The 25,212-nt window shown below is 50.6% G+C and overlaps 1 protein-coding gene across 1 annotated transcript in view; it reads right to left on the bottom strand.

Moving 5' to 3' along the window:
• Positions 1–23,283, bottom strand: part of NARF (nuclear prelamin A recognition factor) — a 28,978-nt gene extending 5,695 nt beyond the window's left edge. Inside the window, exons 1-7 of the mRNA XM_037993251.2 lie at positions 23,125–23,283; positions 21,730–21,810; positions 16,623–16,766; positions 12,298–12,430; positions 8,529–8,663; positions 3,454–3,572; positions 1,135–1,264 (exon numbers count right to left, since the gene is read on the bottom strand). Of these exons, the coding sequence (XP_037849179.2) occupies positions 1,135–1,264; positions 3,454–3,572; positions 8,529–8,663; positions 12,298–12,430; positions 16,623–16,766; positions 21,730–21,810; positions 23,125–23,151 (769 nt within the window). The 5' untranslated portion in view covers positions 23,152–23,283. The remainder of the gene's footprint in view (positions 1–1,134; positions 1,265–3,453; positions 3,573–8,528; positions 8,664–12,297; positions 12,431–16,622; positions 16,767–21,729; positions 21,811–23,124) is intronic.
• Positions 23,284–25,212: the final 1,929 nt, after the last annotated feature.

Below are 25,212 nucleotides of genomic sequence, written 5' to 3'. Positions count from 1 at the left end.
TTTCCTATAAATCTGCACTCAGAAAAAAGATGGCTGGACATGGTTCTTCTGATAGCCTGCTGCGCATGTTTTTATTTTGTCAACACAAGCAGATGGCCCCTGGGCCCTTCCTCTGAGAGTGAAGGATGGCAGTGCTGAGGGCCCTTCTGTCCCTCATCCTTCAACACCCCTGCCACGTCACCCCACAGGGAGCCTGTGCCTGTGGGGTGGGACCTTTCCAGAGGCATCTGCGTGCTAGAATTTCAAGTCAGGGGACTGTGAGGGACACTGGCATCCTTAAAGACTGTCCCTGAGAGCTGACCTCTCTGCCTCACCTACCGCTAATCTAAATACCTGCCGGGACCTGTTTTCCGAGACCAATTAAAACAGTTCCACCCGAATTGTACAGTCTTAAGCTTCCCCCACCAACTGATGTCAACATTCTTCTGAATGGGTTCTACATAATTCCAGGGGATCCACAATACACACAGAACTCACTGTAGGCTCTTAACATCTGAAAGGAGTGGCCAATACAGTGGTAAAGGCACTGTCACTGAAGCAAACGTGCCTTTTTCATTTTACTCTGAATGAAAAAAACTTCACTTGTGTTTTAAGTGCAGACTTGGTTTGTGAGAAGGAGACCCACTATGGCTATAGACTACTTTCCTACCAAGAGGTAAGTACCCTGCACGGACTGTAATGTAAAGTCAGGGCCACCATATTGCCCGAGTGGTTCTCCCAGAGACCTGATTTATCTTTTTTTTTTTTTTTTGAGACGAAGTTTTACTCTCGTTGCCCAGGCTGGAGTGTAACGGCGTGATCTCAACTTACCGCAACCTCCACCTCCCAGGTTCAAGCAATTCTCCTGCCTCAGCCTCCTGAGCAGCTGGGATTACAGGCATGTGCCACCACGCCCGGCTAATTTTTTGTATTTTTAGTAGAGACAGGGTTTCTCCATGTTGGTCAGGCTGGTCTCGAACTCCTGACCTCAGGTGATCCACCTGTCTTGGCCTCCCAGCTGTCAGTAACTTCAGACAAGTGACCACAGTGGCAGGCACTGAGATGGCTCTGGGACACAGATCTGCCTGACTCTGGTGTGTACTGGCCAGTTGGTGAATCCCCCAGCGCCCAGGTGCGCCCCCGCCCACCTCTCACCTGATGTTAACACGCAGTCAGCGCCCCGGGAGCCATGCAAAGCGGGGGGAAAGCCTTCCTGAAGAGCCTCTAGCTTCTTGTCATAACAAGGGGCCACGATGACATGGAAAATCTTCTCTGGAGACAGGTTCTGTGGGAGAGGGACACCCATGTTTAGGGCTGGTGGAGAGGTGACGATGGCAGCTTACACTTGGTAAGGACAGGAGGGATGGGAGACCGACTGCCACCTGCTGTTGTCCTCCAGACACTGCATGCAGCACTTTCTCTTTTTTTTTTTTTTGAGACGGAGTCTTGCTCTGTCGCCCAGGCTGAAGTGCAGTGGCGTGATCTCAGCTCACTGCAACCTCCGCCTCCTGGGTGCACGTGATTCTCCTGCCTCAGCCTCCTGAGTAGCTGGGACTACAGGCGCATGCTGCCATGCCTGGCTAATTTTTTGTACTTTAGTAGAGATAGGGTTTCACTGTGTTGCCCAGGCTGGTCTCAAATTCCTGGTCTCAGGCAATCTGCCCGCCTCGGCCTCCAAAGTGCTAGGATTACAGGTGTGAGCCATGGAGCCTGTCTGCATGCGGCACTTTCTTGGGGCTGGGACTGTTGTGGGTCTGAGGCTGGGCCCCACAGATGAAGCTGCTGTAGTCACATCCGGCTCCCATCCCCTCTTCAACTCTACTGAGCACCAGCACCCCATCCGTGTCTGTCTGCTGCCTCCCTCGGGACTGAGCGTGGTACTCCCAAACCATCTGCAAAGCGCCCCAGTCAGCGGAGCCTCTTGGAAGAACCAGGAAGGCTGAGCCCATTTCCTCCTGAACCTGTGCACATGGGACAAAACAGGCAAGAGGTCCAGCTGGTGTGAAGCTGCTGCTGCTCCGGCATGGAGCCAATGTGGGAGGCCCGAGAGTGAGTGTGTGTGTGTGTGTGTGTGTGTGTGTGTGTGTGTGTGTGTGCGCGCGCGCTGGCTACTTCACCCATAGGCTTTCCTGAATCTTCCCAAGTGATGCCCACCCAAGCTACCCCTCTCCTGGGGCCCTGCCACACAGAGCAGGTGCCTGTGGCTGGGCCTGAACTGGTGGCAAAGCCAGGAGCCAGCAGTTGCCAAGTGATCCTGTGGTGAGGTCTGGGTGGAAAGGCCCCATTCAGGGCAGGGGCGGAGCAAAAGAGGAAACCCGGTCCTGGTCGCAGCTGTGCCAGGCGGTCAGGTGAGCGGCTGCTGGAGGCCGTGTCTCTGCAGCTGCCCCTCACGGCACCTACAGGAGGACACATAGCTCTGGGCTCCAGCCAGGGGAGAGGGCAGCACGTGGAAGACCTAGAAACACATGGCTCTCTTCAGGTGGGGGCAGGGCAAGGGACAGACATAAAGTCCGATAGCTCATTTTTTGGTCCTGCCTAAACTGAACGCGTATACTCTGACACCACGTTTACCATTTGCCAAATTATGACTTTATGGATAGAAACAAACTAGGTAGAAAGAAAGCACTGCCTATTGCTAAAATAACAAGGCTGCCAAATATGCGTGCCTTTTTAGGCTGACTTCAAATGTCTGAAAGATCCTGATGTTGTCCTTTACTCCGGTTACCACAGTGCCTGGACATGGCTGCTCCCCTGGAGGGAGGTGTAAAGTCTGATTGAGAAGAGCAGTGTGGGGTATGCCAGTGGCTGGAGAATAAACCATAGGATTAGGGTCCCTTTGAGGGTGGCCTTGGAGACATCAGGGAGTTCTGGGAGGACCTGGGGGCACAGAGGGCTGTGGGAAGGGAGAACGTGATGGTCTGAGGCAGGGGGCACGCAGGAGCCTCAGGCTAGGACTCACTCCATCACGTGGAAGACAGCATCATGGGCCTGCAGAATCACAGAAGGGGCTTAGGAAGTCATGTGATGCCCATGGTCTGAGGGAAAAGGCCAGGGCAGAGGCCTGGCTCCCGAAATGATAGTGGCCCTCAGCCTCTGGGCACAGGCCATTCTAGGCCTCCTTGGGTGAGGCATCCCAACGGCAGGCAGGCAGCATCTCTGGGCAAGGTCTTGGGTCTCATTCTCAGCAGGGTGGGCAGCATGTCTACCCCGAATGGGCCCATGAGAACGACCAGATGCCACAGAAAAGGTTAAGAAGAAAGAAAGCGGTTGTAAGAGGAAGGAAGGGAGGAACAGAGAGAGATGGGCGTTGGTGAGAAACAGCACTGCTCATGTTTCCTGAAGCCGCAGCTTCCTTTCTGCTCACCTGGGGGCCATGACCACACCGGACAGACGGGGAATCTCCCCTTCCTGGGCCCCTGTGCCATGGTCCTCCCTCACTTGCCCTCCCTGCCCTCCAGAGAGAGGTCAGCTCACCTGCTGTCTGGCGAAATAATCCTTCACCAAAGAGCCCATCACCTGCTGGGCGGACTTGGCGGTGCAGAGGTGGGCAGTGATGGGACGACCCAGCACCCGCTCGGCGTATCGGACCCAGCCTGGGGAGAGAAGGGGTCCAAGGTCAGCTCCTTACTGCTTCCTCTGGACCTTCCTGCCACGCACCAGGGAATGCTGAGCTCGAGTCCCTGCCGTCCCAGGGTGAAGCCAGGACACCTTTTCCCCAGGCCTCACCAGGAGCTTGTGCTGGACCCAAAACCCATCCTCTGTGGCCCGGCTGTGGGTCATGGGAACCTGCAGGCCTGGAGGCTACTGGGAAATGGGAGTGTCCCTGCAAGCCGACAGACAAGTAAGAGTCGGGGTAACAGGTCCCCCAAAAAGGTGAAGGGGAACAAGCACTGAAGGGCAGCAGGAACAGTGGCCCAGGCTGCACCGTGCGAAATCCCCTGGCCAGCTACAGAGTCTTTGCAGCCAGGACACGCAGTTACCGCTCAGGGGAGAGCAGCCACATGCTTGCCCAACTTCTCTTACCGACTAGAAATTAACAGCCCAACAACTGCACATTTTTTAAAATATAAGAAATCTAGCCAGGCATGATGGCTCATGCCTGTAATCCCAGAACTTTGAGAGGCCGAGATGGGTAGATCACGAGGTCAGCAGATTGAGACCAGCCTGGCTAACACGGTGAAACCCCGTCGCTACTAAAAACACAAAAAATTAAAAATTAGCCGGGAGTGGTGGCAGGCGCCTGTAGTCCCAGCCACTCGGGAGGCTGAGGCAGGAGAATGGCATGAACCCGGGAGGCAGAGGTTGGAGTGAGCTGAGATCGCGCCACTGCACTCCAGCCTGGGCGACAGAGCGAGACTCTACCTCAAAAAAAAAAAAAAAAAAAAAAAAAAGTGTCTTGGCCAGGCTCAGTGGCTCATGCCTGTAATCCCAGCGCTTTGGGAGGCTGAGATGGGCAGATCACCTGAGGTCAGGAGTTTGAGACCAGCCTGACCAAAATGGTAAAACCCTGTCTCTACTACAGATACAAAAATTAGCTGGGCGTGGTGGCATGCACCTGCAATCCCAGCTTCTTAGAAGCCTGAGGTGGGAGAATCACTTGAACCCGGGGGGTGGAGGGTGCAGTGAGCCAAAATCACACCACTGCACTCCAGCCTGGGTGACAGAGCGAGACTCTGTCCCAATAAATAAATAAAATAAAAAATAAAAAAAGTGTTTGACCAGGATGGAGCTTATGTTGAGAAATAAAGTTTATACTTTTTATCTTTTTTTGAGATGGAGTCTCGCTCTGTCGCCCGGGCTGGAGTGCAGTGGCGCGATCTCCACTCACTGCAAGCTCTGTCGTCTCCTGGGTTCACGCCATTCTCCTGCCTCAGCCTCCTGAGTAGCTGGGACCACAGGCGCCCGCCACCTCGCCCGGCTAGTTTTTTGTATTTTTAGTAGAGATGGGGTTTCACCGTGTTAGCCAGGATGGTCTCAATCTCCTGACCTCGTGATCCACTCGCCTCAGCCTCCCAAAGGTGTGAGCCACCGCGCCCGGCCAAAAAATAGAGTTTATACTTTTTATCTTTTAATTCTGTTCTTTCACAAACTTTTGCAGTCTCCTCGCATTTGTTGACTTCCTTATGAGAGATCCTACTGGGACAGAACCTAGAATGGAACTCTCGAGTCACTGAAGGAACTAACTCTGCTGATGGGAATCCTGAGTAGATTGCTGATTTGTATAGAAATGGTGATCCCTCCACCTGTGGCAGTGAACACAATGCTAGGTAGGGAACCTGAGACGTCTCTTCTCAGTGACAGCATTTCTGAGAAATGTGTCACCAAATCCTTTCTCTTCTCCAGCCACCAGCTGCAGACTAGCCCCTTGCTTCCTATTTTAGCTTGAGATTTGCTGTATGTATGTAGCATATATGTATAATTGACAGGGTTGCTCTGTTACCCAGGCTGGAGTGCAGTGGTGCAATCACGGCTCACCACAGCCTTGACCTCCCAGGTTCCAGTGATCCTCCCACCTCATCCTCCCGAGTAGCTGGGACTACAGGTGCCCGCCACCATGCCTGGCTAATTTTTTGTATTTTTAGTAGAGACAGCGTTTCACCATGTTGGCCAGGATGGTCTCGATCTCCTGACCTTGTGATCGACCCACCTCAGCCTCCCAAAGTGCTGGGATTACAGGTATGAGCCACCGCGCCCGGCCTAAATTTTTTTAAATTTAGAAACCCACGGCTCCAGGGGCATTGGCGTTAGTTCTTTGTCATTTTACATGGCCTCTTCCTTGGTTGGGGGTGGAACTAAGCAAGTGTGACTGGTGTTGTGAAGCCATGTTGTGTGTGGCATCATGTAATGGGCCCCAAAAGGAAAGTACTCCAGCAAGGGGACCACAGAGGCAGGCTCAGCACACAAACACCAGGTACTCCCAGGTCACTGGAGCCCAGGCAGCTCCCAAAACTATCAGGTGTGGAAATTATTCCTTTACGCCTGGAAAAACACCCAAAATGCCACAAGAGCTTAATGTAATACCCACAATCTAGTAAAAGGCTGTATCTGGTATCAAACAGTTTATACTTAGACCTCTGATACAAAAATCTGTGAATCACTTACACTAAGGCAAACCACACAGCTGAAAGGAGTCACTAACATCGCCGTCCCCATCTGGAGCTGAGAACACAGCAGACCATGGGTTGCTGGTGAAAGACACAGCTCAAATAACGAGCCAACCAGTGCAGCCCACAGAACAGCTGGTAAATTTCCTCTTTATATTTTACAAATGGCTAGAGAGTAAGTCCATATTCTAAGCAACCACAATGTCAACGTTCTATCTTATTAACTCATAATCCTAATGACCAAAGGTTGACATGTAAAATGCTAGAAAAATTTGAAACCATTGTGGGGGTAGCATAAATTGAGAACTGAAACATGAACCAAACCCTAAAAATTATACAGCCTACGACTAGCTTAGATAGAGCTCTCCTATGCTCCCACAGGCCTCATGTAGTTAGAATAATTTTTAACTAATGTTTGCCAGGATAGCCATTCTTTCCTTATTCCCTTATGCATCGTCAAAAATTTCTTAACCCAACACTCTACTTTTCTAGAATTGAAAAGCATGTGATAAATCTCTTCTATAACTCAGGCATCCAAAAACCAATTAAACAGCGGTTTAAATAGTGCTCTCTGAGAGTATCTGACTATCACTGTAAAGAAATTTTCTTATTCTTTTTTTTTTTAAGATGGAGTCTCGCTCTGTCTCCCAGGCTGGAGTGCAGTGGCACGATCTCCACTCACTGCAAGCTCCGTTGTCTCCCGGGTTCACACCATTCTCCTGCCTCAGTCTCCCAAGAAGCTGGGACTACAGGCGCCCGCCACCATGCCCGGCTAATTTTTTTGTATTTTTAGTTGAGACGGGGTTTCACGGTGTTCGCCAGGATGATCTCCATCTCCTGACCTCGTGATCCGCCCGCCTCGGCCTCCCAAAGTGCTGGGATTACAGGCGTGAGCCAGCGCGCCTAGTCGAAATTTTCTTATTCTGTATTTTTTTAAGCTGGCAAAGGATAGATGCACGTTTGCCGTATTATTTCATAATTATTTGTACATCTGAGATATGTCGTACTTTCAAGAGAAAATAGATTTTCTTAAGAGACAGGACCTCAGTCTTTCGCCCAGGCCTGAGTACAATGGAGGAGTCATAGCTCACTGCAGCCTCTAACTCCTTGGCTCAAACGATCTACTCACCTCAGGCTAGGATTTGTAGTAGCTAGGATTACAGGTACATGCCACCATCCCGGCTTTCTTTTGTTTTTTTGCAGAGACAAGGTCTCACTCTGTTGACAAGGCTGGTTCCACATTCCTGGGCTCAAGCAATTATCCCACATCAGCCTCCTAAATTGTTGGGATTATGGCTGTAATGCCTGGCCTATTTTTCTTTTCCTTTTAAAAAATATTTATTTAAAAAATTAGAGGATGGGTGTGGTGGCTCATGTCTATAATCCCAGCACTTTGGGAGGCCAAGGCGGGCAGATCACTTGTCAAGACCAGGTTTCGGCAACATGGCGAAACCCCATCTCTACTAAAAATACAAAAATTAGCCAGGTGTGGTGGCGCTAGCCTGTAATCCCAGCTACTCGGGAGGCTGAGGCATAAAAGAGAACCTGGCCAGGCGCAGTGGCTCAAGCCTGTAATCCCAGCACTTTGGGAGGCCGAGGTGGACGGATCACGAGGTCAGGAGATCAAGACCATCCTGGCTAACATGGTGAAACCCCGTCTCTACTAAAAATACAAAAAGAAATTAGCCAGGTGTGGTGGCAGGTGCCTGTAGTCCCACCTACTTGGGAGGCTGAGGCAGGAGGATGGTGTGAACCTGGGAGGCGGAGCTTGCAGTGAGCAGAGATCACGCCACTGCACTCTAGCCTGGGCAACAGACTGAGATTCTGTCTCCAAAAAAAAAAAAAAAAATAGAGACAAGTTGCCCAGGCTGACCTCAAACTCCTGGGCTCAAGAGATCTGCCTAGGCTGGGCACAATGGCTCATGCCTGTAATCCCAGCACTTTGGGAGGCCAAGGCAGGCAGATCACTTGAGCTCAGGAGTTCAAGACCAGCCTGGCCGACATGGCAAAACCCCATCTCTGCTAATAATACAAAAATCAGCTGGGTGCAGTGGCGTGCACCTGTAGTCCCAGCTACTTGGCAGGCTCAGGCAGGAGAATCGCTTGAACCTGGAAGGCGGAGCTTGCAGTGAGCCGAGATCGTGCCACTGCACTCCAGCCTGGGCGACAGAGCGAGACTCTGTCTCAAACTATAAACTAAACTAAACTAAATTAAACTAAACTAAACTAAACTAAAATAAACTAACATACTGGCCTTTCCAGTGTGGCACCTCTGATGAAAAACTAAACTGGCTGTCCCTAAACATCAAACGCTCTCTGTGAATCCGGCCAAGCTCTTCCCTTCCGGTCTACAAGGGTGGGTGGGATGGGTCTGTCTGCCTCCAACCTCAGCCCTAGCGCCTGCAGAACCTTGTGAAACCTCTGTTGGCACCTCCAGGGGCTCACCAGGACAGGCAGAGGTCAGCATGGGCAGCGTGCGTTCCTCCTCACTGTGCTGGCGATAGCGACGCACGAATTCTTTTTGGCTCTCCAGGATACTAAAATCCGCAGCTATCCTCGTATCAAACACATAGTGCACCCCTGCAGGAGAGAGGGGCATGTTCAGCTTAAAGCACCTACGAAAAGATCTACTTTTAGGCTTCCTCTTTTTTTTTTTTTTTTTTGAGACGGAGTCTCGTTCTGTCACCCAGGCTACAGTGCAGTAGCACAATCTTGGCTCACGGCAACCTCCGCCTCCCGGGTTCAAGTGATCCTCCCACCTCAGTCTCTCCAGTAACCAGGATTACAGGCACCCGCCATTATGCCTGGCCAATTTTTGTATTTTTTAGTAGAGATGAAGTTTCACCATGTTGGCCAGGCTGGTCTTGAATTCCTGGGCTCAGGTGATCTACCCACCTTGGCCTCCCAGAGTGCTGGAATTACAGGCATGAGCCGCTGCGTCCAGCCAATACTTCCTCATTCTTACTCATTTTTGCTTTCTCATGTTTAAGAAACAAACTTAAAGCATAGATTCTATAGGCATCTCTCCTATGATAATAAAATCAGCCTTGGTTCTTTTCTATTCCTAATGGCGTAAGTTCAAGATTATGTGCTTTACCTTTTATTTTGTAAACAATGAGCGTGTATAGTTTTTCACAATGAAATATGTATGTTCTCTCTCGTGCTTCTTCTCTCTCTACATCTACATTTTAAAACACCTTACTCCGGCCGGGCGTGGTGGCTCAAGCCTATAATCCCAGCACTTTGGGAGGCCGAGACGGGCGGATCACGAGGTCAGGAGATCGAGACCATCCTGGCGAACACAGTGAAACCCCGTCTCTACTAAAAAAATACAAAAAACTAGCCGGGCGAGGTGGCAGGCGCCTGTAGTCCCAGCTACTCGGGAGGCTGAGGCAGGAGAATGGCGTAAACCCGGGAGGCGGAGCTTGCAGTGAGCTGAAATCCGGCCACTGCACTCCAGCCTGGGTGACAGAGTGAGACTCCGTCTCCAAAAAAAAAAAAAAAAAAAAAAAAAAGAGACAGCGTTTCACCGTGTTAGCAGGATGATCTCGATCTCTGACCTCGTGATTCGCCTGCCTTGGCCTCCCAAAGTGCTGGGATTACAGGCGTGGGCCACCGTGCCCCGCCTGATTTTTTTAATTTTAAATTTTTGTTTCTCCCCCTTCCCAGGTAACAAAGCTGAGAGAAAATGCAACTAGTTATAAGAAATATTAGGCCGGGCGCAGTTGCTCATGCTTGTAATCCCAGCACTTTGGGAGGCCAAGGTGGATGGATCACGAGGTCAGGAGATCGAGACCATCCTAGCTAATATGGTGAAACCCCATCTCTACTAAAAATACAAAAAATTAGCCAGGCGTGGTGGGGGGCACCTGTAGTCCCAGCTACTTGGGAGGCTGAGGCAGAAGAATGGCGTGAACCTGGGAGGCGGAGCTTGCAGTGAGCTGAGATCGCGCCACTGCATTCCAGCCTGGGTGATGGAGTGAGACTCTGTCTCAAAAAAAAAAAAAAAGAAAAAAAAAGAAACATTATAAATTTTGGGCTGGGCGCGGTGGCTCATGCCTATATTCCCAGCACTTTGGGAGGCTGAGATGGGTGGATCACGAGGTCAGGAGATCAAGACCATCCTGGCTAACATGGTGAAACCCCGTCTGTACCAAAAACAAAAACAAAAAAAATTAGCTGGGCGTGGTGGTGGGGCAGGAGAATGGCGTGAACCTGGGAGGTGGAGCTTGCAGTGAGCCGAGATGGCACCACTGCACTCCCGCCTGGGCGACAGAGCGAGACTCCGTCTCAAAAAAAAAAAAAAAAGAAATATTATAAATTTTAAAATATTACATTAAGAAATCAATTTTACTGTGGATACATTTTATTGACATATAATATTCCATTATATAATTTTAACAATCTATCCCCAAATAAGATATTTCATCATGAGAAAACACAGCATTTGGCAACTTTGATCTTCAGTAAAACTAACCTAACCCGAGGCTTTACGATGACAAGCATGAAGGAGCGACCTAATGTGTGTGCACCTGTTGCTGTAGCTGGGTTTTGGCGGCAGCACATTATGTGTTAGATGACCAGGCCCTGTTAGAGCCCAGGCACCTAGGGAACAGGGAGCATCAGGACCTCCAGGCTGCTGCTCAGACTTCAAGCCTGTCCTGATGATCCTTATTCCAAATATCATTTTATTTCACCAGTAATTCCCAATATATCTACATCTATGTTCTTATTTAGCAGAGATGGGATCTTGCTATGTCCAGGTTGGTCTCGAGCTCCTGGCCTCAAGTAATCTTCTGGTCTTGGCCTTCCAAAGTGCTGGGATTACAGGCATGAGCCACCAAACCTGACCAATATTTACAATTTTTAAAAGCCACTGTAGAATAATAAAAACTTTTGGCTAGGCGCGGCGGCTCATGCCTATAATCCCAGCACTTTGGGAAGTCAAGGTGGGTGGATCACGAGGTCAAGAGATTAAGATCATCCTGGCCAACATGGTGAAACATCATCTCTACTAAAAATACAAAGATTAGCTGGGTGTGGTGGCATGCACCTGTAATCCCAGCTACTCAGGAGGCTGAGGCAGGAGAATCTCTTGAACCCGGGAGGCGGAGGTTGCAGTGAGCGGAGATTGCACCATTGCACTCCAGCCTGGGGCACAAGAGTGAGACTCCATCTCAAAAAACAAACAAACGAACAACAACAACAAACTCTTATTTAGCAACTCGCTCAGTCTTCCTTTTCTGAACTTGCACATCGACCATCACGCTATGAGGATGCTCAAGGCTGTAAAAGCCCCTCTATAAGCAAATGGAGGGAGGCAGTTCCAGTTTGACCAAAGCAGAAGACGCAGAAGCATCATCCATCAACATTTTAGGCAGTGTTATTCCAGTGCTGATGTCGATTTATTTGATTATATTCTTAAATTTCTACCTTTCTTTTTTTTTTTTGAGACAGAGTCTTGCTCTGTCACCCGGGCTGGAGTGCAGTGGCCGGATCTCAGCTCACTGCAAGCTCTGCCTCCCAGGTTTACACCATTCTCCTGCCTCAGCCTCCCGTGTAGCTGGGACTACAGGCGCCCGCCACCTCACCCAGCTAGTTTTTTGTATTTTTTTTAGTAGAGACGGGGTTTCACCCGTGTTAGCCAGGATGGTCTTGATCTCCTGACCTCGTGATCCGCCCATCTTGGCCTCCCAAAGTGCTGGGATTACAGGCTTGAGCCACTGCGCCCAGCCTAAATTTCTACCTTTCATTCATTCCTCAGGTAAAGGACACAAGCCCATTCCCTTTCTGGTCTGCTCTTCAGACAGCTTCTTGGGAAACCAGACACTAATCATTTCAGAAGTGACTGTTTATCAAATACACACCCTCTGGGGGTAAGGGGTGACTTGGAGGTTGCTGGGCCAGTGTGGGAGTCTCCCAGTGTCCCTGTTCGTGTTGTCAGAGGCGGTCACTGTTTGGTCCCAGAGGGGTCAGCTCCCATTGTGTAACAAAACACCCGTCTGTGCACAGCAAAGGAGAAAAGTAACACTCATCTACCATCGATCAGAGGCTGGGTTTTCATGACACACAGGACAAGGTCTTTTTACATTCCAAGAGACTCTTTTGGAAGTCGCTTATATACCCTGCGTCCTTGAAAAACGAACTTTAGAGATTAAAAAGGGCACTTATAAACTCAAGTTATACATTTCCAATTTATCAAAAGATGACTCACCAAGACTTTTGAGGAAACCACAGAGTCTTCTGGAAGCATCAGTTACACTGAGGTTGAATTTAGCAGCAAAATAAGGCAAAGATTGAGGACACACAGACACTACCAGCACTTTGTGCTTTGAGGTATCACATTTCTGGAAGAAGAAATAGAGAATGTCAGGAATCTGCTGATTACACAAGGAGTAAAAGTTATACATCTTAATGAGAAATTCAGAACAACGTAATGGATGGTCTATGCAAAGACTAATAAAATAGACAAACACTGGCAAACATAATTAAGGAAAAAGAAGAAAAAAAATCAGGATTATGGTGAGGTCTGGGCTTCTGGTAAATATTTTTTTAAAAGTCAGGATTTAAAAAATGAAACATGAGCTGGCTTCAGTGGTGTATGCCTATGGTTCCAGCTATACAGGAGGCTAACGCAGGAGGATCGCTTGAGGCTAGGAGTTCGAGACTGCAGAGCCTATACTCACACTTAGCAACAGCCACAGCCACTGCGCTCTAGCCTGGGTGACAGAGTAATACTCTGTTTCTTTTTCGTTGTTGTTTGTTTTTTGAGACAGAGTTTCACTCTTATTGCCCAGGCTAGAGTGCAGTGGTACCATCAATCTCAGCTCACTGCAACCTCCGCCTCCCAGGTTCAAGTGGTTCTCCTGCCTCAGCCTCCCAAGTAGCCAGGATTACAGGGACCCGCCACCATGCCCAGCTAACTTTTTGTATTTTTAGTAGAGATGGGGTTTTGCCATATTGGGCAGCCTGGTCTCGAACTCCTGACCTTGTGATCCGCCTGCCTCGGCCTCCCAAACTGCTGGGATTACAGGCATGAGCCACCTGGCCTGGCCGATACTCTGTCTTAAAAGAGACATGACTACAGATCTAAGAGACTTTGTCAATTTCAGGAACAATGTTATATCAGTAAATGTGCATATCTGGAAAAAATAAATAATTTTAAAGGGAAAATACGAATTACAACATTGGCCAATGAATAACTGAAATTACTACACAATAATAAAAAAACACACACACTAAAATGGTATCCAGAGATGCCTCTTAAAAGTCATCAGCCCGGCTGGGCATGGTGGCTCACAGCTGTAATCCCAGAACTGTGGGAGGCTGAGGCAGAAGAATTGCTTGAACCCAGGAGGTGGAGGTTGCAGTGAAACGGAGGTTGCAGTGAGCTGAGATCGCTCCACTGCACTCCAGCCTGGGCGACAGAGCAAGACTCCAACTCAAAAAAAAAAAAAAAAAAAGAAAACAAAAGTAACCAGGCCCAAGACACTTTGTGAGTAAGCCTCATCTACAAACTGTTTCTAAAAAAATACTGCATAAACTAGCATAAAACCACAAGGCTATCAATATCCTTAAACCAAAACTAGACATTGGCAGTGCAACAGAAGACAGGTTCAGATAAAAAGAGTCAAGGTCCGGGTGCGGTGGCTCATGCCTGTAATCCCAGCACTTTGGCAGGCTGAGGCCAGTGGATGGCCTGAGGTCAGGAACTCGAGACCAACCTGGCCAACAGGGAGAAACCCCATCTCTACTAAAAATACAAAAACTAGCCAGACATGGTGGTGTGCACCTGTAATCCCAGCTACTCAGGGGGCTGACGCAGGAGAACTGCTTGAACCCAGGAGGTAGAGGTCGCAGTCAGCCAAGATCGCACCACTGCACTCAAGCCTGGGCGACAGAGCGAGACTCCATCTCAAAAAAGAATAAAGAAATAGACATGCAGCAGGAGGGTGGGGTGGAAGTAATGGGAGAAAAAAAAAAAAGAAGGCCAGGTACAGTGGCTCATACCTGTAATACCAGCACTTTGGGAGGCCAAGGCGGGTGGATCACTTGAGGCCAGCAATTCAAGACCAGCCTGGCCAACATGGCGAAGGCCAAAAAAAAGAAAGAAATGGATGCACATCTATCAATATATGAGAGAGATGGGATATTTCAGGTCAACAGGGGAAGAAGAGAAGATGCTGGAACAATTTGACTTTTTCGAATAGAAAAGAATGTATCTGGCCGGGCGTGGTGGCTCACGCCTGTAATCCCAGAACTTTGGGAGGCCGAGGCGAGCAGATCACTTGAGGTCAGGAGTTTGAGACCAGCCTGGCCAACATGAGGAAACCCTGTCTCTATTAAAAATACAAAAATTAGCTGGGCATGGTGGCACATGCCTTTAATCCCAGCTACTTGAGAGGCTGAGGTAGGAGAATTGCTTGAACCCAGGAAGGAGAGGTTGCAGTAAGCTGAGATCACACCACTGCACACCAGCCTGGAAGACAGTGAGACTCCATCTCAAAAAAGAAAAAAACGGAGAAAGAATGTATCCACATCTCACACTCTACTAAAATATAAGTTGTAGACTGGACAAGCAGCATAAGATAAAATATAAACTGTCAATAAACATAATCTGCGGCAACCAACTTCTCTAAATAAGCAGGAAAATGCAAATGAGATACAATTTCATCAGGTTGGAAAAAACTGAATTTGATATTGAATGTGACCAGGATGGCTCTACACAGCTGTTTGCCCATATCACTTAGGGAAGTACAAAGTGACACAGACACTTTCAAGAGTGTTTTTGCAAAAACCGTTGATACCACAGAATTAAGTCTCTAGTAGTCTGCAAAGCTGCATCCACTAAGTCTGTACAACATAACAAAATGGCTGAAGCCATTCTGTTCCCTGAAAGGCCAAGGGTGAGCAGGTGGGGACGGGTATGCACAGCGAACCTGGCTGATGGGGGTGGCATCTCCTGGTTCAGACCATCCTAACCAGGCAGCCTGCTGCTTGCTAATGGAGCTCCCGTGCAACTGCATGTAAGTCAGCGTGCACCCAGACACGACGAATGCTGGCAACACAAAGGACATGTGTCTCTATCTGTATGTGTGATCTAGGTCATGCATGGTGGTCGACGTCTGTAATCCCAGCACTTTGGGAGGCTGAGGCAGGAGGATTGCTTGAGCACAGGGGTTCAGGACCAGTCTAGGCAACATGGCAAAACCCCATCTCTACAAATAATACAAAAATCAGGCAGGTGTGATAGCACGCGTCTGTGGTCCCAGCTGCTCTGGAGGCTACAGGGAGCCTCCGGAGGTGGGAGGATCACCTGAGTCTTCCCACTGAGCCAAAACTGCACCACTGCACTCCAGCCTGGGTGAGACCCTGTCTCAAAAAGAAAAATATTGTGATCTAATCGATGCTGGATGACTTGTCCAGAAGATGCCATGGGGGTAAATGGCAAACGCGAGAAGGCTCCTTGGCTGTCCCCTATGCCACCACACTTAAGCCAGTCAGTGTTTCTTGAGGCCCCTACCTTGCTCTAGCACACTACCTACTGTGAATGGGCTCCTACACCCTGGGCAGGGTAGGATGCCGATGCTTCCTTTGGAGGTGACAGCATGGAAACCAAGAAGTGCTTTTCAGCCTCATCTGCCTTTGTCTCTTTCTCTTTCACTGTGATATGGTTTGGCCCTGTGTCCCCACCCGAATCTCATGTGAAACTGAAGGCTGGGCCTGGCGGGAGGTGACTGGGTCACAGGGGCAGATCTCCCACTTGCTCTTCTCGTGACAGTGAGTCTCACAAGATCTGGTTGCTTACAAGGGTGGAGTACCTCCCCCTTCAGTTGCTCTCTCCTGCTGCCACGTGAAGACATGCTTGCTTCCCCTTCGCCCTTCTGCCATGATTGTTTCCTGAGGCCTCCCCAGCCATGTCTCCTGTAGAGCCTGTGGAACTGTGAGTCAATTAAACCTCTCTGCTTTATAAATTACCCAGTGTCAGGCAGTTCTCTGCAGCAGTGTGAGAATGGACTAATACAACCTATCTCACGGAAAGACAAGTGGCACCTCTAGTTCTGTATAGCAGGTCTGCAGGGACGAGCTGAAGGAAGGAGCTTTGGGAATTTTTACTTCCTTGGAGTGTCTCTGCCTTGCCCCAAGCTGATCGGTCTATTAGAACATAACTCTCGTGTCCGAAAACGTGCAGCAGAGGCAGAACAGCAGGAGCTCCGGCTCTGTGCTGCCCGCATGATCACCAACACCTGTGTTACCAGACCTCACCAGGCAGAGGCCCTGCTTAAGCCACAGGAGCCTGAGGGGCGGTGCCAGCCCCCCACCACTGCCTGAGCATCATTAAGGGAGCATGAAATTGTGCAGGGATTTTGCTCTTGATGGCGAGGATTGGAACAAGGTCAAAGCAGGATGTTAGCAACACCGGGAAAAGGCTGAGATGAGCATCGGCTGTCCCAGCAGAGGCTTCTGTACAGGAAGCCAGGACTCCCCTCGACCTCCAGGCCGGCTCCCCAGCATCAGCAAATGCCCTGAATGCCTTACCTTGTTAAGGTTCAGAACGCGGAAGAAGTCCTTGGCATTTTGCTGGGAAAGCTGGACTCCTTCCTCTGCAGTCACGCAGCTGTCACATGCCAGGCAGTCGCTCAAAAATATCCTGGCATCGGCCAGCTTGTGGAATTCTCCCTTCTATGAAAGGAAGGTCACGTTCCAGCACGATTGTTCAACAAATACTGTTCAATGTGCTTTCTTAGGGAGGGTGATGCCCATATACGAATTCACTAAACACTGGAGACAACACCAGGGTCCAGGCCTGGTGCTCAAGGGGCTAGAAGCAGGACAGTCTCTGCCACTGAGCAGCTCAAGGTGGCAGAGGGACACAGGACACAGGGCCCAGCCCACGATGACACTAGGGAACCACGCAGATGACAGAGGTGGAACCCAGCCCTAGCACCATCATGTGGTAGGAAGTAAATGACACCTGTGTTCTGGAAGCTGACCCCACTGGCCCTTCCCTCCTCCTAGACCCCTTCCTCTTTGGTGCCTGTGACCCAGCCCTCTGACTGCTCCTCTAGCTCTGTGCTCCCTAAGCTTACCATCCCACGGCTCCCTGAGGCCACCCACAGCCCTGGCCTCTCCCTTGAGACTCAGAACTTTACAACTCAGTGCTGGCTCTGGGTTTGCACTTGGACATGTAACAAGATGCTCATCCTGACCTGGATGTAGAGTCACTCTTTGATCCCTTCCAGCCTCTCCTTCCTGATTGGCCCTTGTGTCCCCCAACATCTGCTAAAACATAAACTACACCTCTGCTCTGCTCAGACAGCTGCCCCTTACACAGAGGACCTGAGCAAAGCCAGTGGCCCGTCTGCCCGGGTCCCATCACAGCCCCCTTGGTCTCCACACGTCCCGCCCCCCTGGCCCTTGCCGCTCTCGCCATTCCTCTGCATGAAGCGACCTCTAAGAGTCTCAGGCTCGCCCTGGGTGGCCTTCAGCAGAGAGGATGTCCAACACCTGCTAAAACAGCGCCACTCCCTCATTCGTCTCTTCCCTCCCGACCCATCTGTACTCATGTTGCTGACTGCTAGCAGGAATCTGTCCCTCCTCGCTAAAATGTAAGCTCATGAAAGCTCGAACACTGTCTTGTTCTCCTGTTCCCCAGCACCTCCAAGAGGTACTGCACACAGATAATGCTCAATAAATAACTGGTGGATGAACCCATGAATACTCTGACGCTTACAGGAGTAATGTCAATAAATTACAGAAGCTCCTCAGGTAGTCCATGCATTTGTTTTTCTTTAAAACATGATTTGACAGGAGGCAGCTGTGGATGTCCCCCTCCTTCCATAGTGTGCTGTGAACGGCAGCTCAGGTGTCACCTCTGCCTCCTGTCTGTGCATGACCCCATGTCTCTGTGCAGCCCACTCACCCTGGGATCTTGTTCTGCTGCAGATGGGCACTCAGGCAGATGGGCACTCAGGAGGTCCACATGGGGCTCAAGAGTTTGTGCTTCTAACAAGTTCCAAGTGGGTCGAAGCTACTGCTCCACTCCAATCGTTTGGTGCCCACAGCTGCATGAATTCTGCCTCCACAGCCCATCCGGATCAAGGTGCCCATGACCAAACTGCACCCCTCACCCAGCAGTGCCTCCTCCCTGCCTTGCCACCAGACACGTTGTGTATAACTCAGTCCTTCCGTAAGGTTTCATCCCTCCTCATTTGTCACATTCTTTCTTCTTATTCCTGCTGCCTTCCACACTCATGCATTCTGCAGAAGCCCTGTTCCCTTTTATCAGGCCTGCCGGCCTCACTCTGCCCAGGGCAGCCCTGCCACCTGCACTTCCAGCAGAGTGCTCTCCTCACCAAACCCCAGACTCACACACTGTAGAAGGCCTAGTGTCTGTGGAGCTAAAACTGCACTCTCTTCCCTGCACTATGTCCTCTGTTCTGTCTTTATCACTCTGGCAGACTTGCCCAGGCACACCACCTCTGCCTAGGCTCTCAAAGCTGCCACCCAAGTGGCTTCCTGCAATTCCTCCCCCTACTCTAGCCAGCTTAAGTCGGTTACCTCCATCACCTGCCCTAAAACAAACACCTGAGTCATCCCCTCACAGTCTCCACAGCTCTGCACTGTCACTGACCTGGCCAAGGGGAGCCACTGTCTCTCCCTAGAGCATGTCTGTCCACACCCTCCTCTTGCCTGGTGCCAGTGCCCTTCCCTAGACTCCCACCCTGAATTCTGACCACTCTTCAGGGTCCACTCCACTAACCCTAACCCAACTCCTCTCACCCTGTGTCTATCACTGACCTGGAAGAGCGCCCGCTTAGGCTGTGTACACACGTTATCTCATCCTCACCACAGTCCTGGGAGGGAAGTAACCCTACTCCCCAGGCCTCTGATAAGGAAATGAGACTCACAGGGCTTAGATATCTGTCCAAGATGTCACAACCAGAGGGCAGGCGACGGAGGCCCCTGGGGCCGGCCATTTAAGCGCACTGGCCCCAGCTGCCTCCAGGACTCCAATGCACCCTACCTCTCTTCTGCCTGTGGCCAGCTCTTTGAGTGCTTGTCTCAGGCCCTGTTGCTCCCTAAGCCCCACAGTCCCCACAGCACACAGGGCAACCAGAAAACCTCTCAGATTAAATATATCAGGACTACTAAACTTAAGGAAAAAATATGCTTCTGCCATATTGCCAACTCTCCATTTATAAATTGGTACCAGCACTTTCTAAGGGTAGAATGACCTTAACCTCTCCCAACATCTTTCACTTAGTAAAACAGGGCTAATGGCCAGGCTTACAGGTAATGCTGCTTCTGAGCATGAAATGAGACTGCATGTAAAATGACATTCTTTTTTTTGAGACGGAGTCTCACTCTGTCACCTAGGCTGGAGTGCAGTGGTGTGATCTCCGCTCACCGCAAACTCCACCTCCTGGGTTCAAGGGATTCTCTTGCCTCAGGCTCCTGAGTAGCTGGAATTACAGGCATGCACACTACACCCAGCTAATTTTGTACTTTTAGTAGAGATGGGGTTTATCCATGTTGGTCAGGCTGATCTTGAACTCCCGACTTCAGGTGATCCACCCATCTCGGCCTCCCAAAGTGTTGGGATTACAGACGTGAGCCAACATGCCTGGCCATAAAATCACATTCTTGAGAGCCAGGCTCAGGGTATGTATCCAATAAACAGAAACCATCGCTACTAGCTAAGGATAATTTAAAAACAAGAACTGAATTAGAAAAGAGGCCAGGTGCAGTGGCTCATGCCTCTAATCCCAGCACTTTGGGAGGCCGAGGCACGTGGATCACCTGAGGTCAGGAGTTTGAGAACAGCCTGACCAACATGGTTTCACCCCGTCTCTACTAAATACAAAAAATTAACCGGGCGTGGTGGTGCACACCTGTAATCCCAGCTACTTGGGAGGCTAAGGCAGGAAAATCTCTTTAACCTGGGAGGCGGAGGTTGCAGTGAACCAAGATCGCACCGCTGCAATCCAGCCTGGGCAACAGGAGGCAGACTCTGTCTCAAAAAAAAAAGAAAGAAAAAAAAAGGAAACCATTAAAAAAAATTAACTACAGAATCATGAAATTTGAGTTATTTTATTTTATTTATTTATTTATTTTTTTTTTTTTTTTTTTGAGACGGAGTCTTGCTCTGTCGCCCAGGCTGGAGTGCAGTGGCCGGATCTCAGCTCACTGCAAGCTCCGCCTCCCGGGTTTACGCCATTCTCCTGCCTCAGCCTCCCGAGTAGCTGGGACTACAGGCGCCCGCCATCTCGCCCGGCTAGTTTTTTTTGTATTTTTTTAGTAGAGACGGGGTTTCACCGTGTTAGCCAGGATGGTCTCGATCTCCTGACCTCGTGATCCGCCCGTCTCGGCCTCCCAAAGTGCTGGGATTACAGGCTTGAGCCACCGCGCCCGGCCTTTGAGTTATTTTATAAATTACCTATCTCAATACTCATTTTATAGAATGGAACTTACTATTAAAAAATATTCAGCTGGGACTGAGTATAGTAGCTCACGCCTATAATTCCAGCAATTTGGGAGGCTGAGGCAGGAGGATCACTTGAGCCCAGGAGTTCAAGACCAGCCTGGGCAACATAATGGAACTCCATCTCTACAAAAAAAATTAAAATAAAAAATAAATTAGCTGGGCACGGTGGTGCATACCAGCAGTCCCGGCTACTAGGGAGGCTGAGGCAGGAGAATCACTTGAGCCTCGGAGGTCGAGGCTGCAGTGAGCCATACAGTGAGCCACTGCACTCCAGCCTGGGTGACAGTGAGACCCTGTCTCAAAACGGGGAAAAAAAAAATTCAAAGAAGAAATCCAATATTACACCACGTTTTCTTTGTTCCCAATGCAGTGTGTTTTGGCATGGGTGTGTTCTGAGAAGACAGGCCTTGTGCCACCGATGGACTGCCTCACACACGTCTTTATTAGCCTCTTCAAGTTTATTTCAGTCTTGGAGACGGAGTCTCGCTCTGTCGCCCGGGCTGGAAAGCAGTGGCACGATCTCGGCTCACTGCAAGCTCCGCCGCCCAGGCTCACGCCACTCTCCTGCCTCAGCCTCCCGAGTAGCTGGGACTACAAGTGCCCACCACCACGCCTGGCTAATTTTTTGTATTTTTAGTAGAGATGAGGTTTCACTGTGTTAGCCAGGATGGTCTCAATCTCCTGACCTGATGATCCGCCTGTCTCAGCCTCCCAAAGTTCTGGGATTACAGGCGTAAGCCACCACGCTCAGCCTATTTCAGTCTTTTTTTTGGGGACAGAGTCTCACTCTGTTGCCCAGGCTCAAGTACAGTGGTGCAGTCTCAGCTCACTGCAACCTCTGTCTCCCAGGGTCAAGCGATTCTCCTGCCTCGGCCTCCTGAGTAGCCGAGTGTACACCACCATACCTGGATAATTTTTGTATTTTTAGCAGAGATAAGGTTTCACCATGTTGGCCAGGCTGGTCTCAAACTCCTAACCTCAAGTGATCCACCCACTTTGGCCTCCCAAAGTGCTGGGATTACAGGCGTGAGCCACTACGCCCGGCCATACTTCAGTCTTCTCTAAAGCAGTGATGTGCATGGTGCTGTGAGCCCCCAAAGAGAAAAACAGAAGCAGCATTTTACTCTGGGCTGATACAAAACTGAAAAATCTACTTGCCTCTCCATTTTCCTGGGCTGGACTTGGTGCATCGGCTGACACATTCTCTTGGTCATCAGTTTTTGTTTTCTTACTACATTCCTTAAAAAAGCAAAGGAACATTATTAATGAACTTTTAATTCGTCTCCATTAAGAAAATGTGCATACTCTGACCAATGAAGCTCATGTATTTCTATCGTCTTTTAAATTAATTAATTTATTTTTTAGACAGAGTCTCACTCTCACCCAGGCTGGAGTGCAGGGGCACAATCTCGGCTCACTGCAGTCTCTTCCTCCCGGGTTGAAGCGATTCTCCTGCCTCAGCCTCCCGAGTAGCTGGCATTATAGGTATGCACCACCACGCCCGGATAATTTTGTATTTTTAGTAGAGACAGGGTTTTGCCATGTTGGCCACGATGGTTTTGAACTGCTGACCTCAGGTAATCCACCTGCCTCGGCCTCCCGAAGTGCTGGGATTACAGGCGTGCACTGCCACACCTGGCTAATTTTTGTATTTTTAGTAGAGAGGGGGTTTCACCATGTTGGCCAGGCTGGTCTCGAACTCCTGACCTCAGGTGATCCACCCGCCGAGGCCTCCCCTCCCAAGATGCTGGGATAACAGGCGTGAGCCACCGCGCCTGGCCTTCTATCCTTTCCCAGCCTTCTATCCTTTCTAGTGAAACAAAAGCGCACGTACTTAAGATCACACACACATCTCTATTGTCTGCAATAATAAAAAAGCAGAAGCAACAGTAGCCTCCCCTGTATAGGTGAATTCCCCTGGACGCAGGTGTACTTAGAATACGACGCAGCCACCACCGGGGATGAACGACCCATTGAACGCTCGGAAGCCTCCTGCCACGGTGTCACGCACAGAAGAGCCAGCCACAGAGCAGCATCCACGGGAGCCCATTCCGGCAAAAACAGCCACAAAACCCCCCTGCGTGCGCTGCGCGGTGGTTGCCACGGCCTGGAGACAAGCGCGGAAGGCGCCGGTCAGCAGCCGTCACCCGCTTCCGCCCCTGCACCGGCTGCTCGGTGACCCTCAGCGGGACAGGTTCGAAAACGCCTAAAAACCCCTCGGAACGCTTCTGATCATTCCCGCCACGACCGGCGTTTACTCGGACTGTGCCGCGCGGCACGAGAGGCTCGGTCTCCGTTCGTTTCCGCGCTTTGCGGGCGTGGGAAAGATGGACAAGTTCAGGGAGAACCGCTAAGACCGAGCCCGCCCCACAGCGCAGCGGACCCTGCGCCGGCCGCCTCCACGCCGGGCGGGCCCAGGGTGCTGAGGCCGGGGGCGCCTTGAAGAGCCCTGAGGCGAGCAAGCGGCGGGCCCGGGCCGCCAACCTCCGCCGCCCAGAGAGAGCCCCACAGGACAGGCACCGGGCGCGCGCCTCCCGGGCCCGCGGCGCTCACCTTGCGCGTGCAGTGCTCACACTTCATCTGGAGCGCTGCGGGCGGGAGGCCGAGCGCCTCGGCCTGAGGGAAGCACCGGGAGACTGGGACACCGCCGCCCGCCGCCCGCGGCCCTTTGTTGTCCTGCCCCGACGCGGCCTCACCCCCAACGGCCGCACTCGGCCAATGAGAGCACCCGGAGAGGACAAGCCGCACCCCTGGGCCAATAGGATTCCCCACCCCTACGTCTTTGTCTAGGCCAATGACAGTGTCGAGAAGGGGCGGGCCAGGCCCCAGAGCCAATCGGAGCGCGCGGGGCGGAGCGCAGCTTCACTCCACGTACGGCGCCGCGGGGACCGGGTTCTAGCGCCGGTTTCCGCTTCTCGTGGGTCCTGCGTCGGCGGCGGCGGCCAAGCGGCGTTCACCAGGGTGTCGGTGAGCGCGCGGACTGTCCCGAGGCCAAGCCGTGGCCGTTCCAGGGTGCTCGGTCCGGTGGTCACGGGGCCTGCAGGCCGCGGCCGGGCTCGCTCAGCCAGCTTGGCGTCGGACATTCGCCTTACTCGTGGCTCTCGACGGGGCGAGCCGGGGACACAGCTGTCGTCCGCCGCCATTGCCGCTTCACTTCGTGTCACGTAGGCCCGGCGGAGTAGCAGCGCGCATGCGCGGCCTGCCTGGCAGTAGCCACGTGACGGACCCGGAAGCACGAGGGCAGATGCTAAATGATGGCCTTTTGACATTTGCGTGCGTTCACGGTGGATAATTTTACCAAGTACATTGGTTTGGGCCCTTACAGTTTACAAAGTCAAGAATAACACTCCTCCAAGAAATTGATTTCAGTTAAGCAAAATGGCTTAATGGTAGTGTTGGACTCCTCTGCTAATCATAAACATTTTATGAAATCAGTGTATGTGTATTACAGAAATCAGAAATGAGAAATAAGAACATGTCTGGAAGAGTGTGACATAAGAAAAATAACTTGTAGTCATATTTAACAGACACCAGCAGTTCTCAGGATTCCCCATGTTAGAGCCTTTCTTCCTGTCCTCTGAGAAGTGAAAATGAAATCCAAAGACCCCCAGCTGACTGCACGAACCCCCTACTGGCTAAGTAGATCCCAGAGTTACCTTGAAGATAGTTCTCAGCCATGACAGATGGGAGGTGAGACACCTGTTATTACGGGCGGCCCTTGGCTGACTACCATTAGGTTTTCTTTGCTAAGAGCTTGACGGAAACCAGCCCTTTCGAAAGACTCCACCGCTGATAACCCTCCCATTTGCAGTTTCAGCGCAATTGACCAGTATTCCTTACTGTAAGAGATCACTAACCATGGAGTGGTTCTGGCCAGACGACATGACCCTCATGAAGGGGCCTGAAGCTTCACTGTGGTTGTGTATGTTTCTCTCTTCAAAAATATTCATGACTCCTCCTGTAGCTTGCTAAATATGTATATTTACACACTACTCTGCAAAGATTCCTTTTCCTTTTGCCCCTCCCTGGAAGTGTCCGTTTCTGGCTTCTGGCCAGAGGCAGTGCTTCCCTGCCTGTCAAAATAGCCACCCTGCAGGCTGAAATCCTTTATGAGAAATAAAGCTCTCCTTTCCAAATGTATGAATCTCATCATTCTTCAGCTTGTCATTGACTGTCGGGTTCTTCCTGCCCGCTGCACAGACAAAAAGTCAATTCATCAAGATTGCAGCACGACAGGAAAAGAATTTAATTGACACCTGGCAGGCCACACAGGAGACAGAGTTATTACTGAAATAAGTCTCTCCAAAGGCTCAGCGGTTAGGGTTTTTTATGGACAATTTGGTGGGCAGGGGACTAGGGAATGGGTGCTGCTGACTGACTGGGGATGAAATCATAAAGGTGTGTGGAAAACGGTCCTCAAGCACTGAGTCTGCCTCAGGGTGGGGCCACAGGAACCAGTTGAGTCCTGAGTCACAGGTTGGGGTGGGTTCACTCTGAAAAACATCTCAAAAAGCCAATCTTAGGTTCTGCAATACTGATATTATCTATAGGTGCAATTCGGGAAGTTGCAAATCTTGTGACCTCTGGCTACGTGAATCCTGAGCAGTAAGGGATTGTAGAAACCAGGCCTACATTTTAGCA

Source organism: Chlorocebus sabaeus, chromosome 16 (assembly GCF_047675955.1).
Source record: "Chlorocebus sabaeus isolate Y175 chromosome 16, mChlSab1.0.hap1, whole genome shotgun sequence".
Classification (NCBI taxonomy): Eukaryota; Metazoa; Chordata; class Mammalia; order Primates; family Cercopithecidae; genus Chlorocebus; species Chlorocebus sabaeus.
This window is presented reverse-complemented; position numbering and strand designations above follow the sequence as displayed.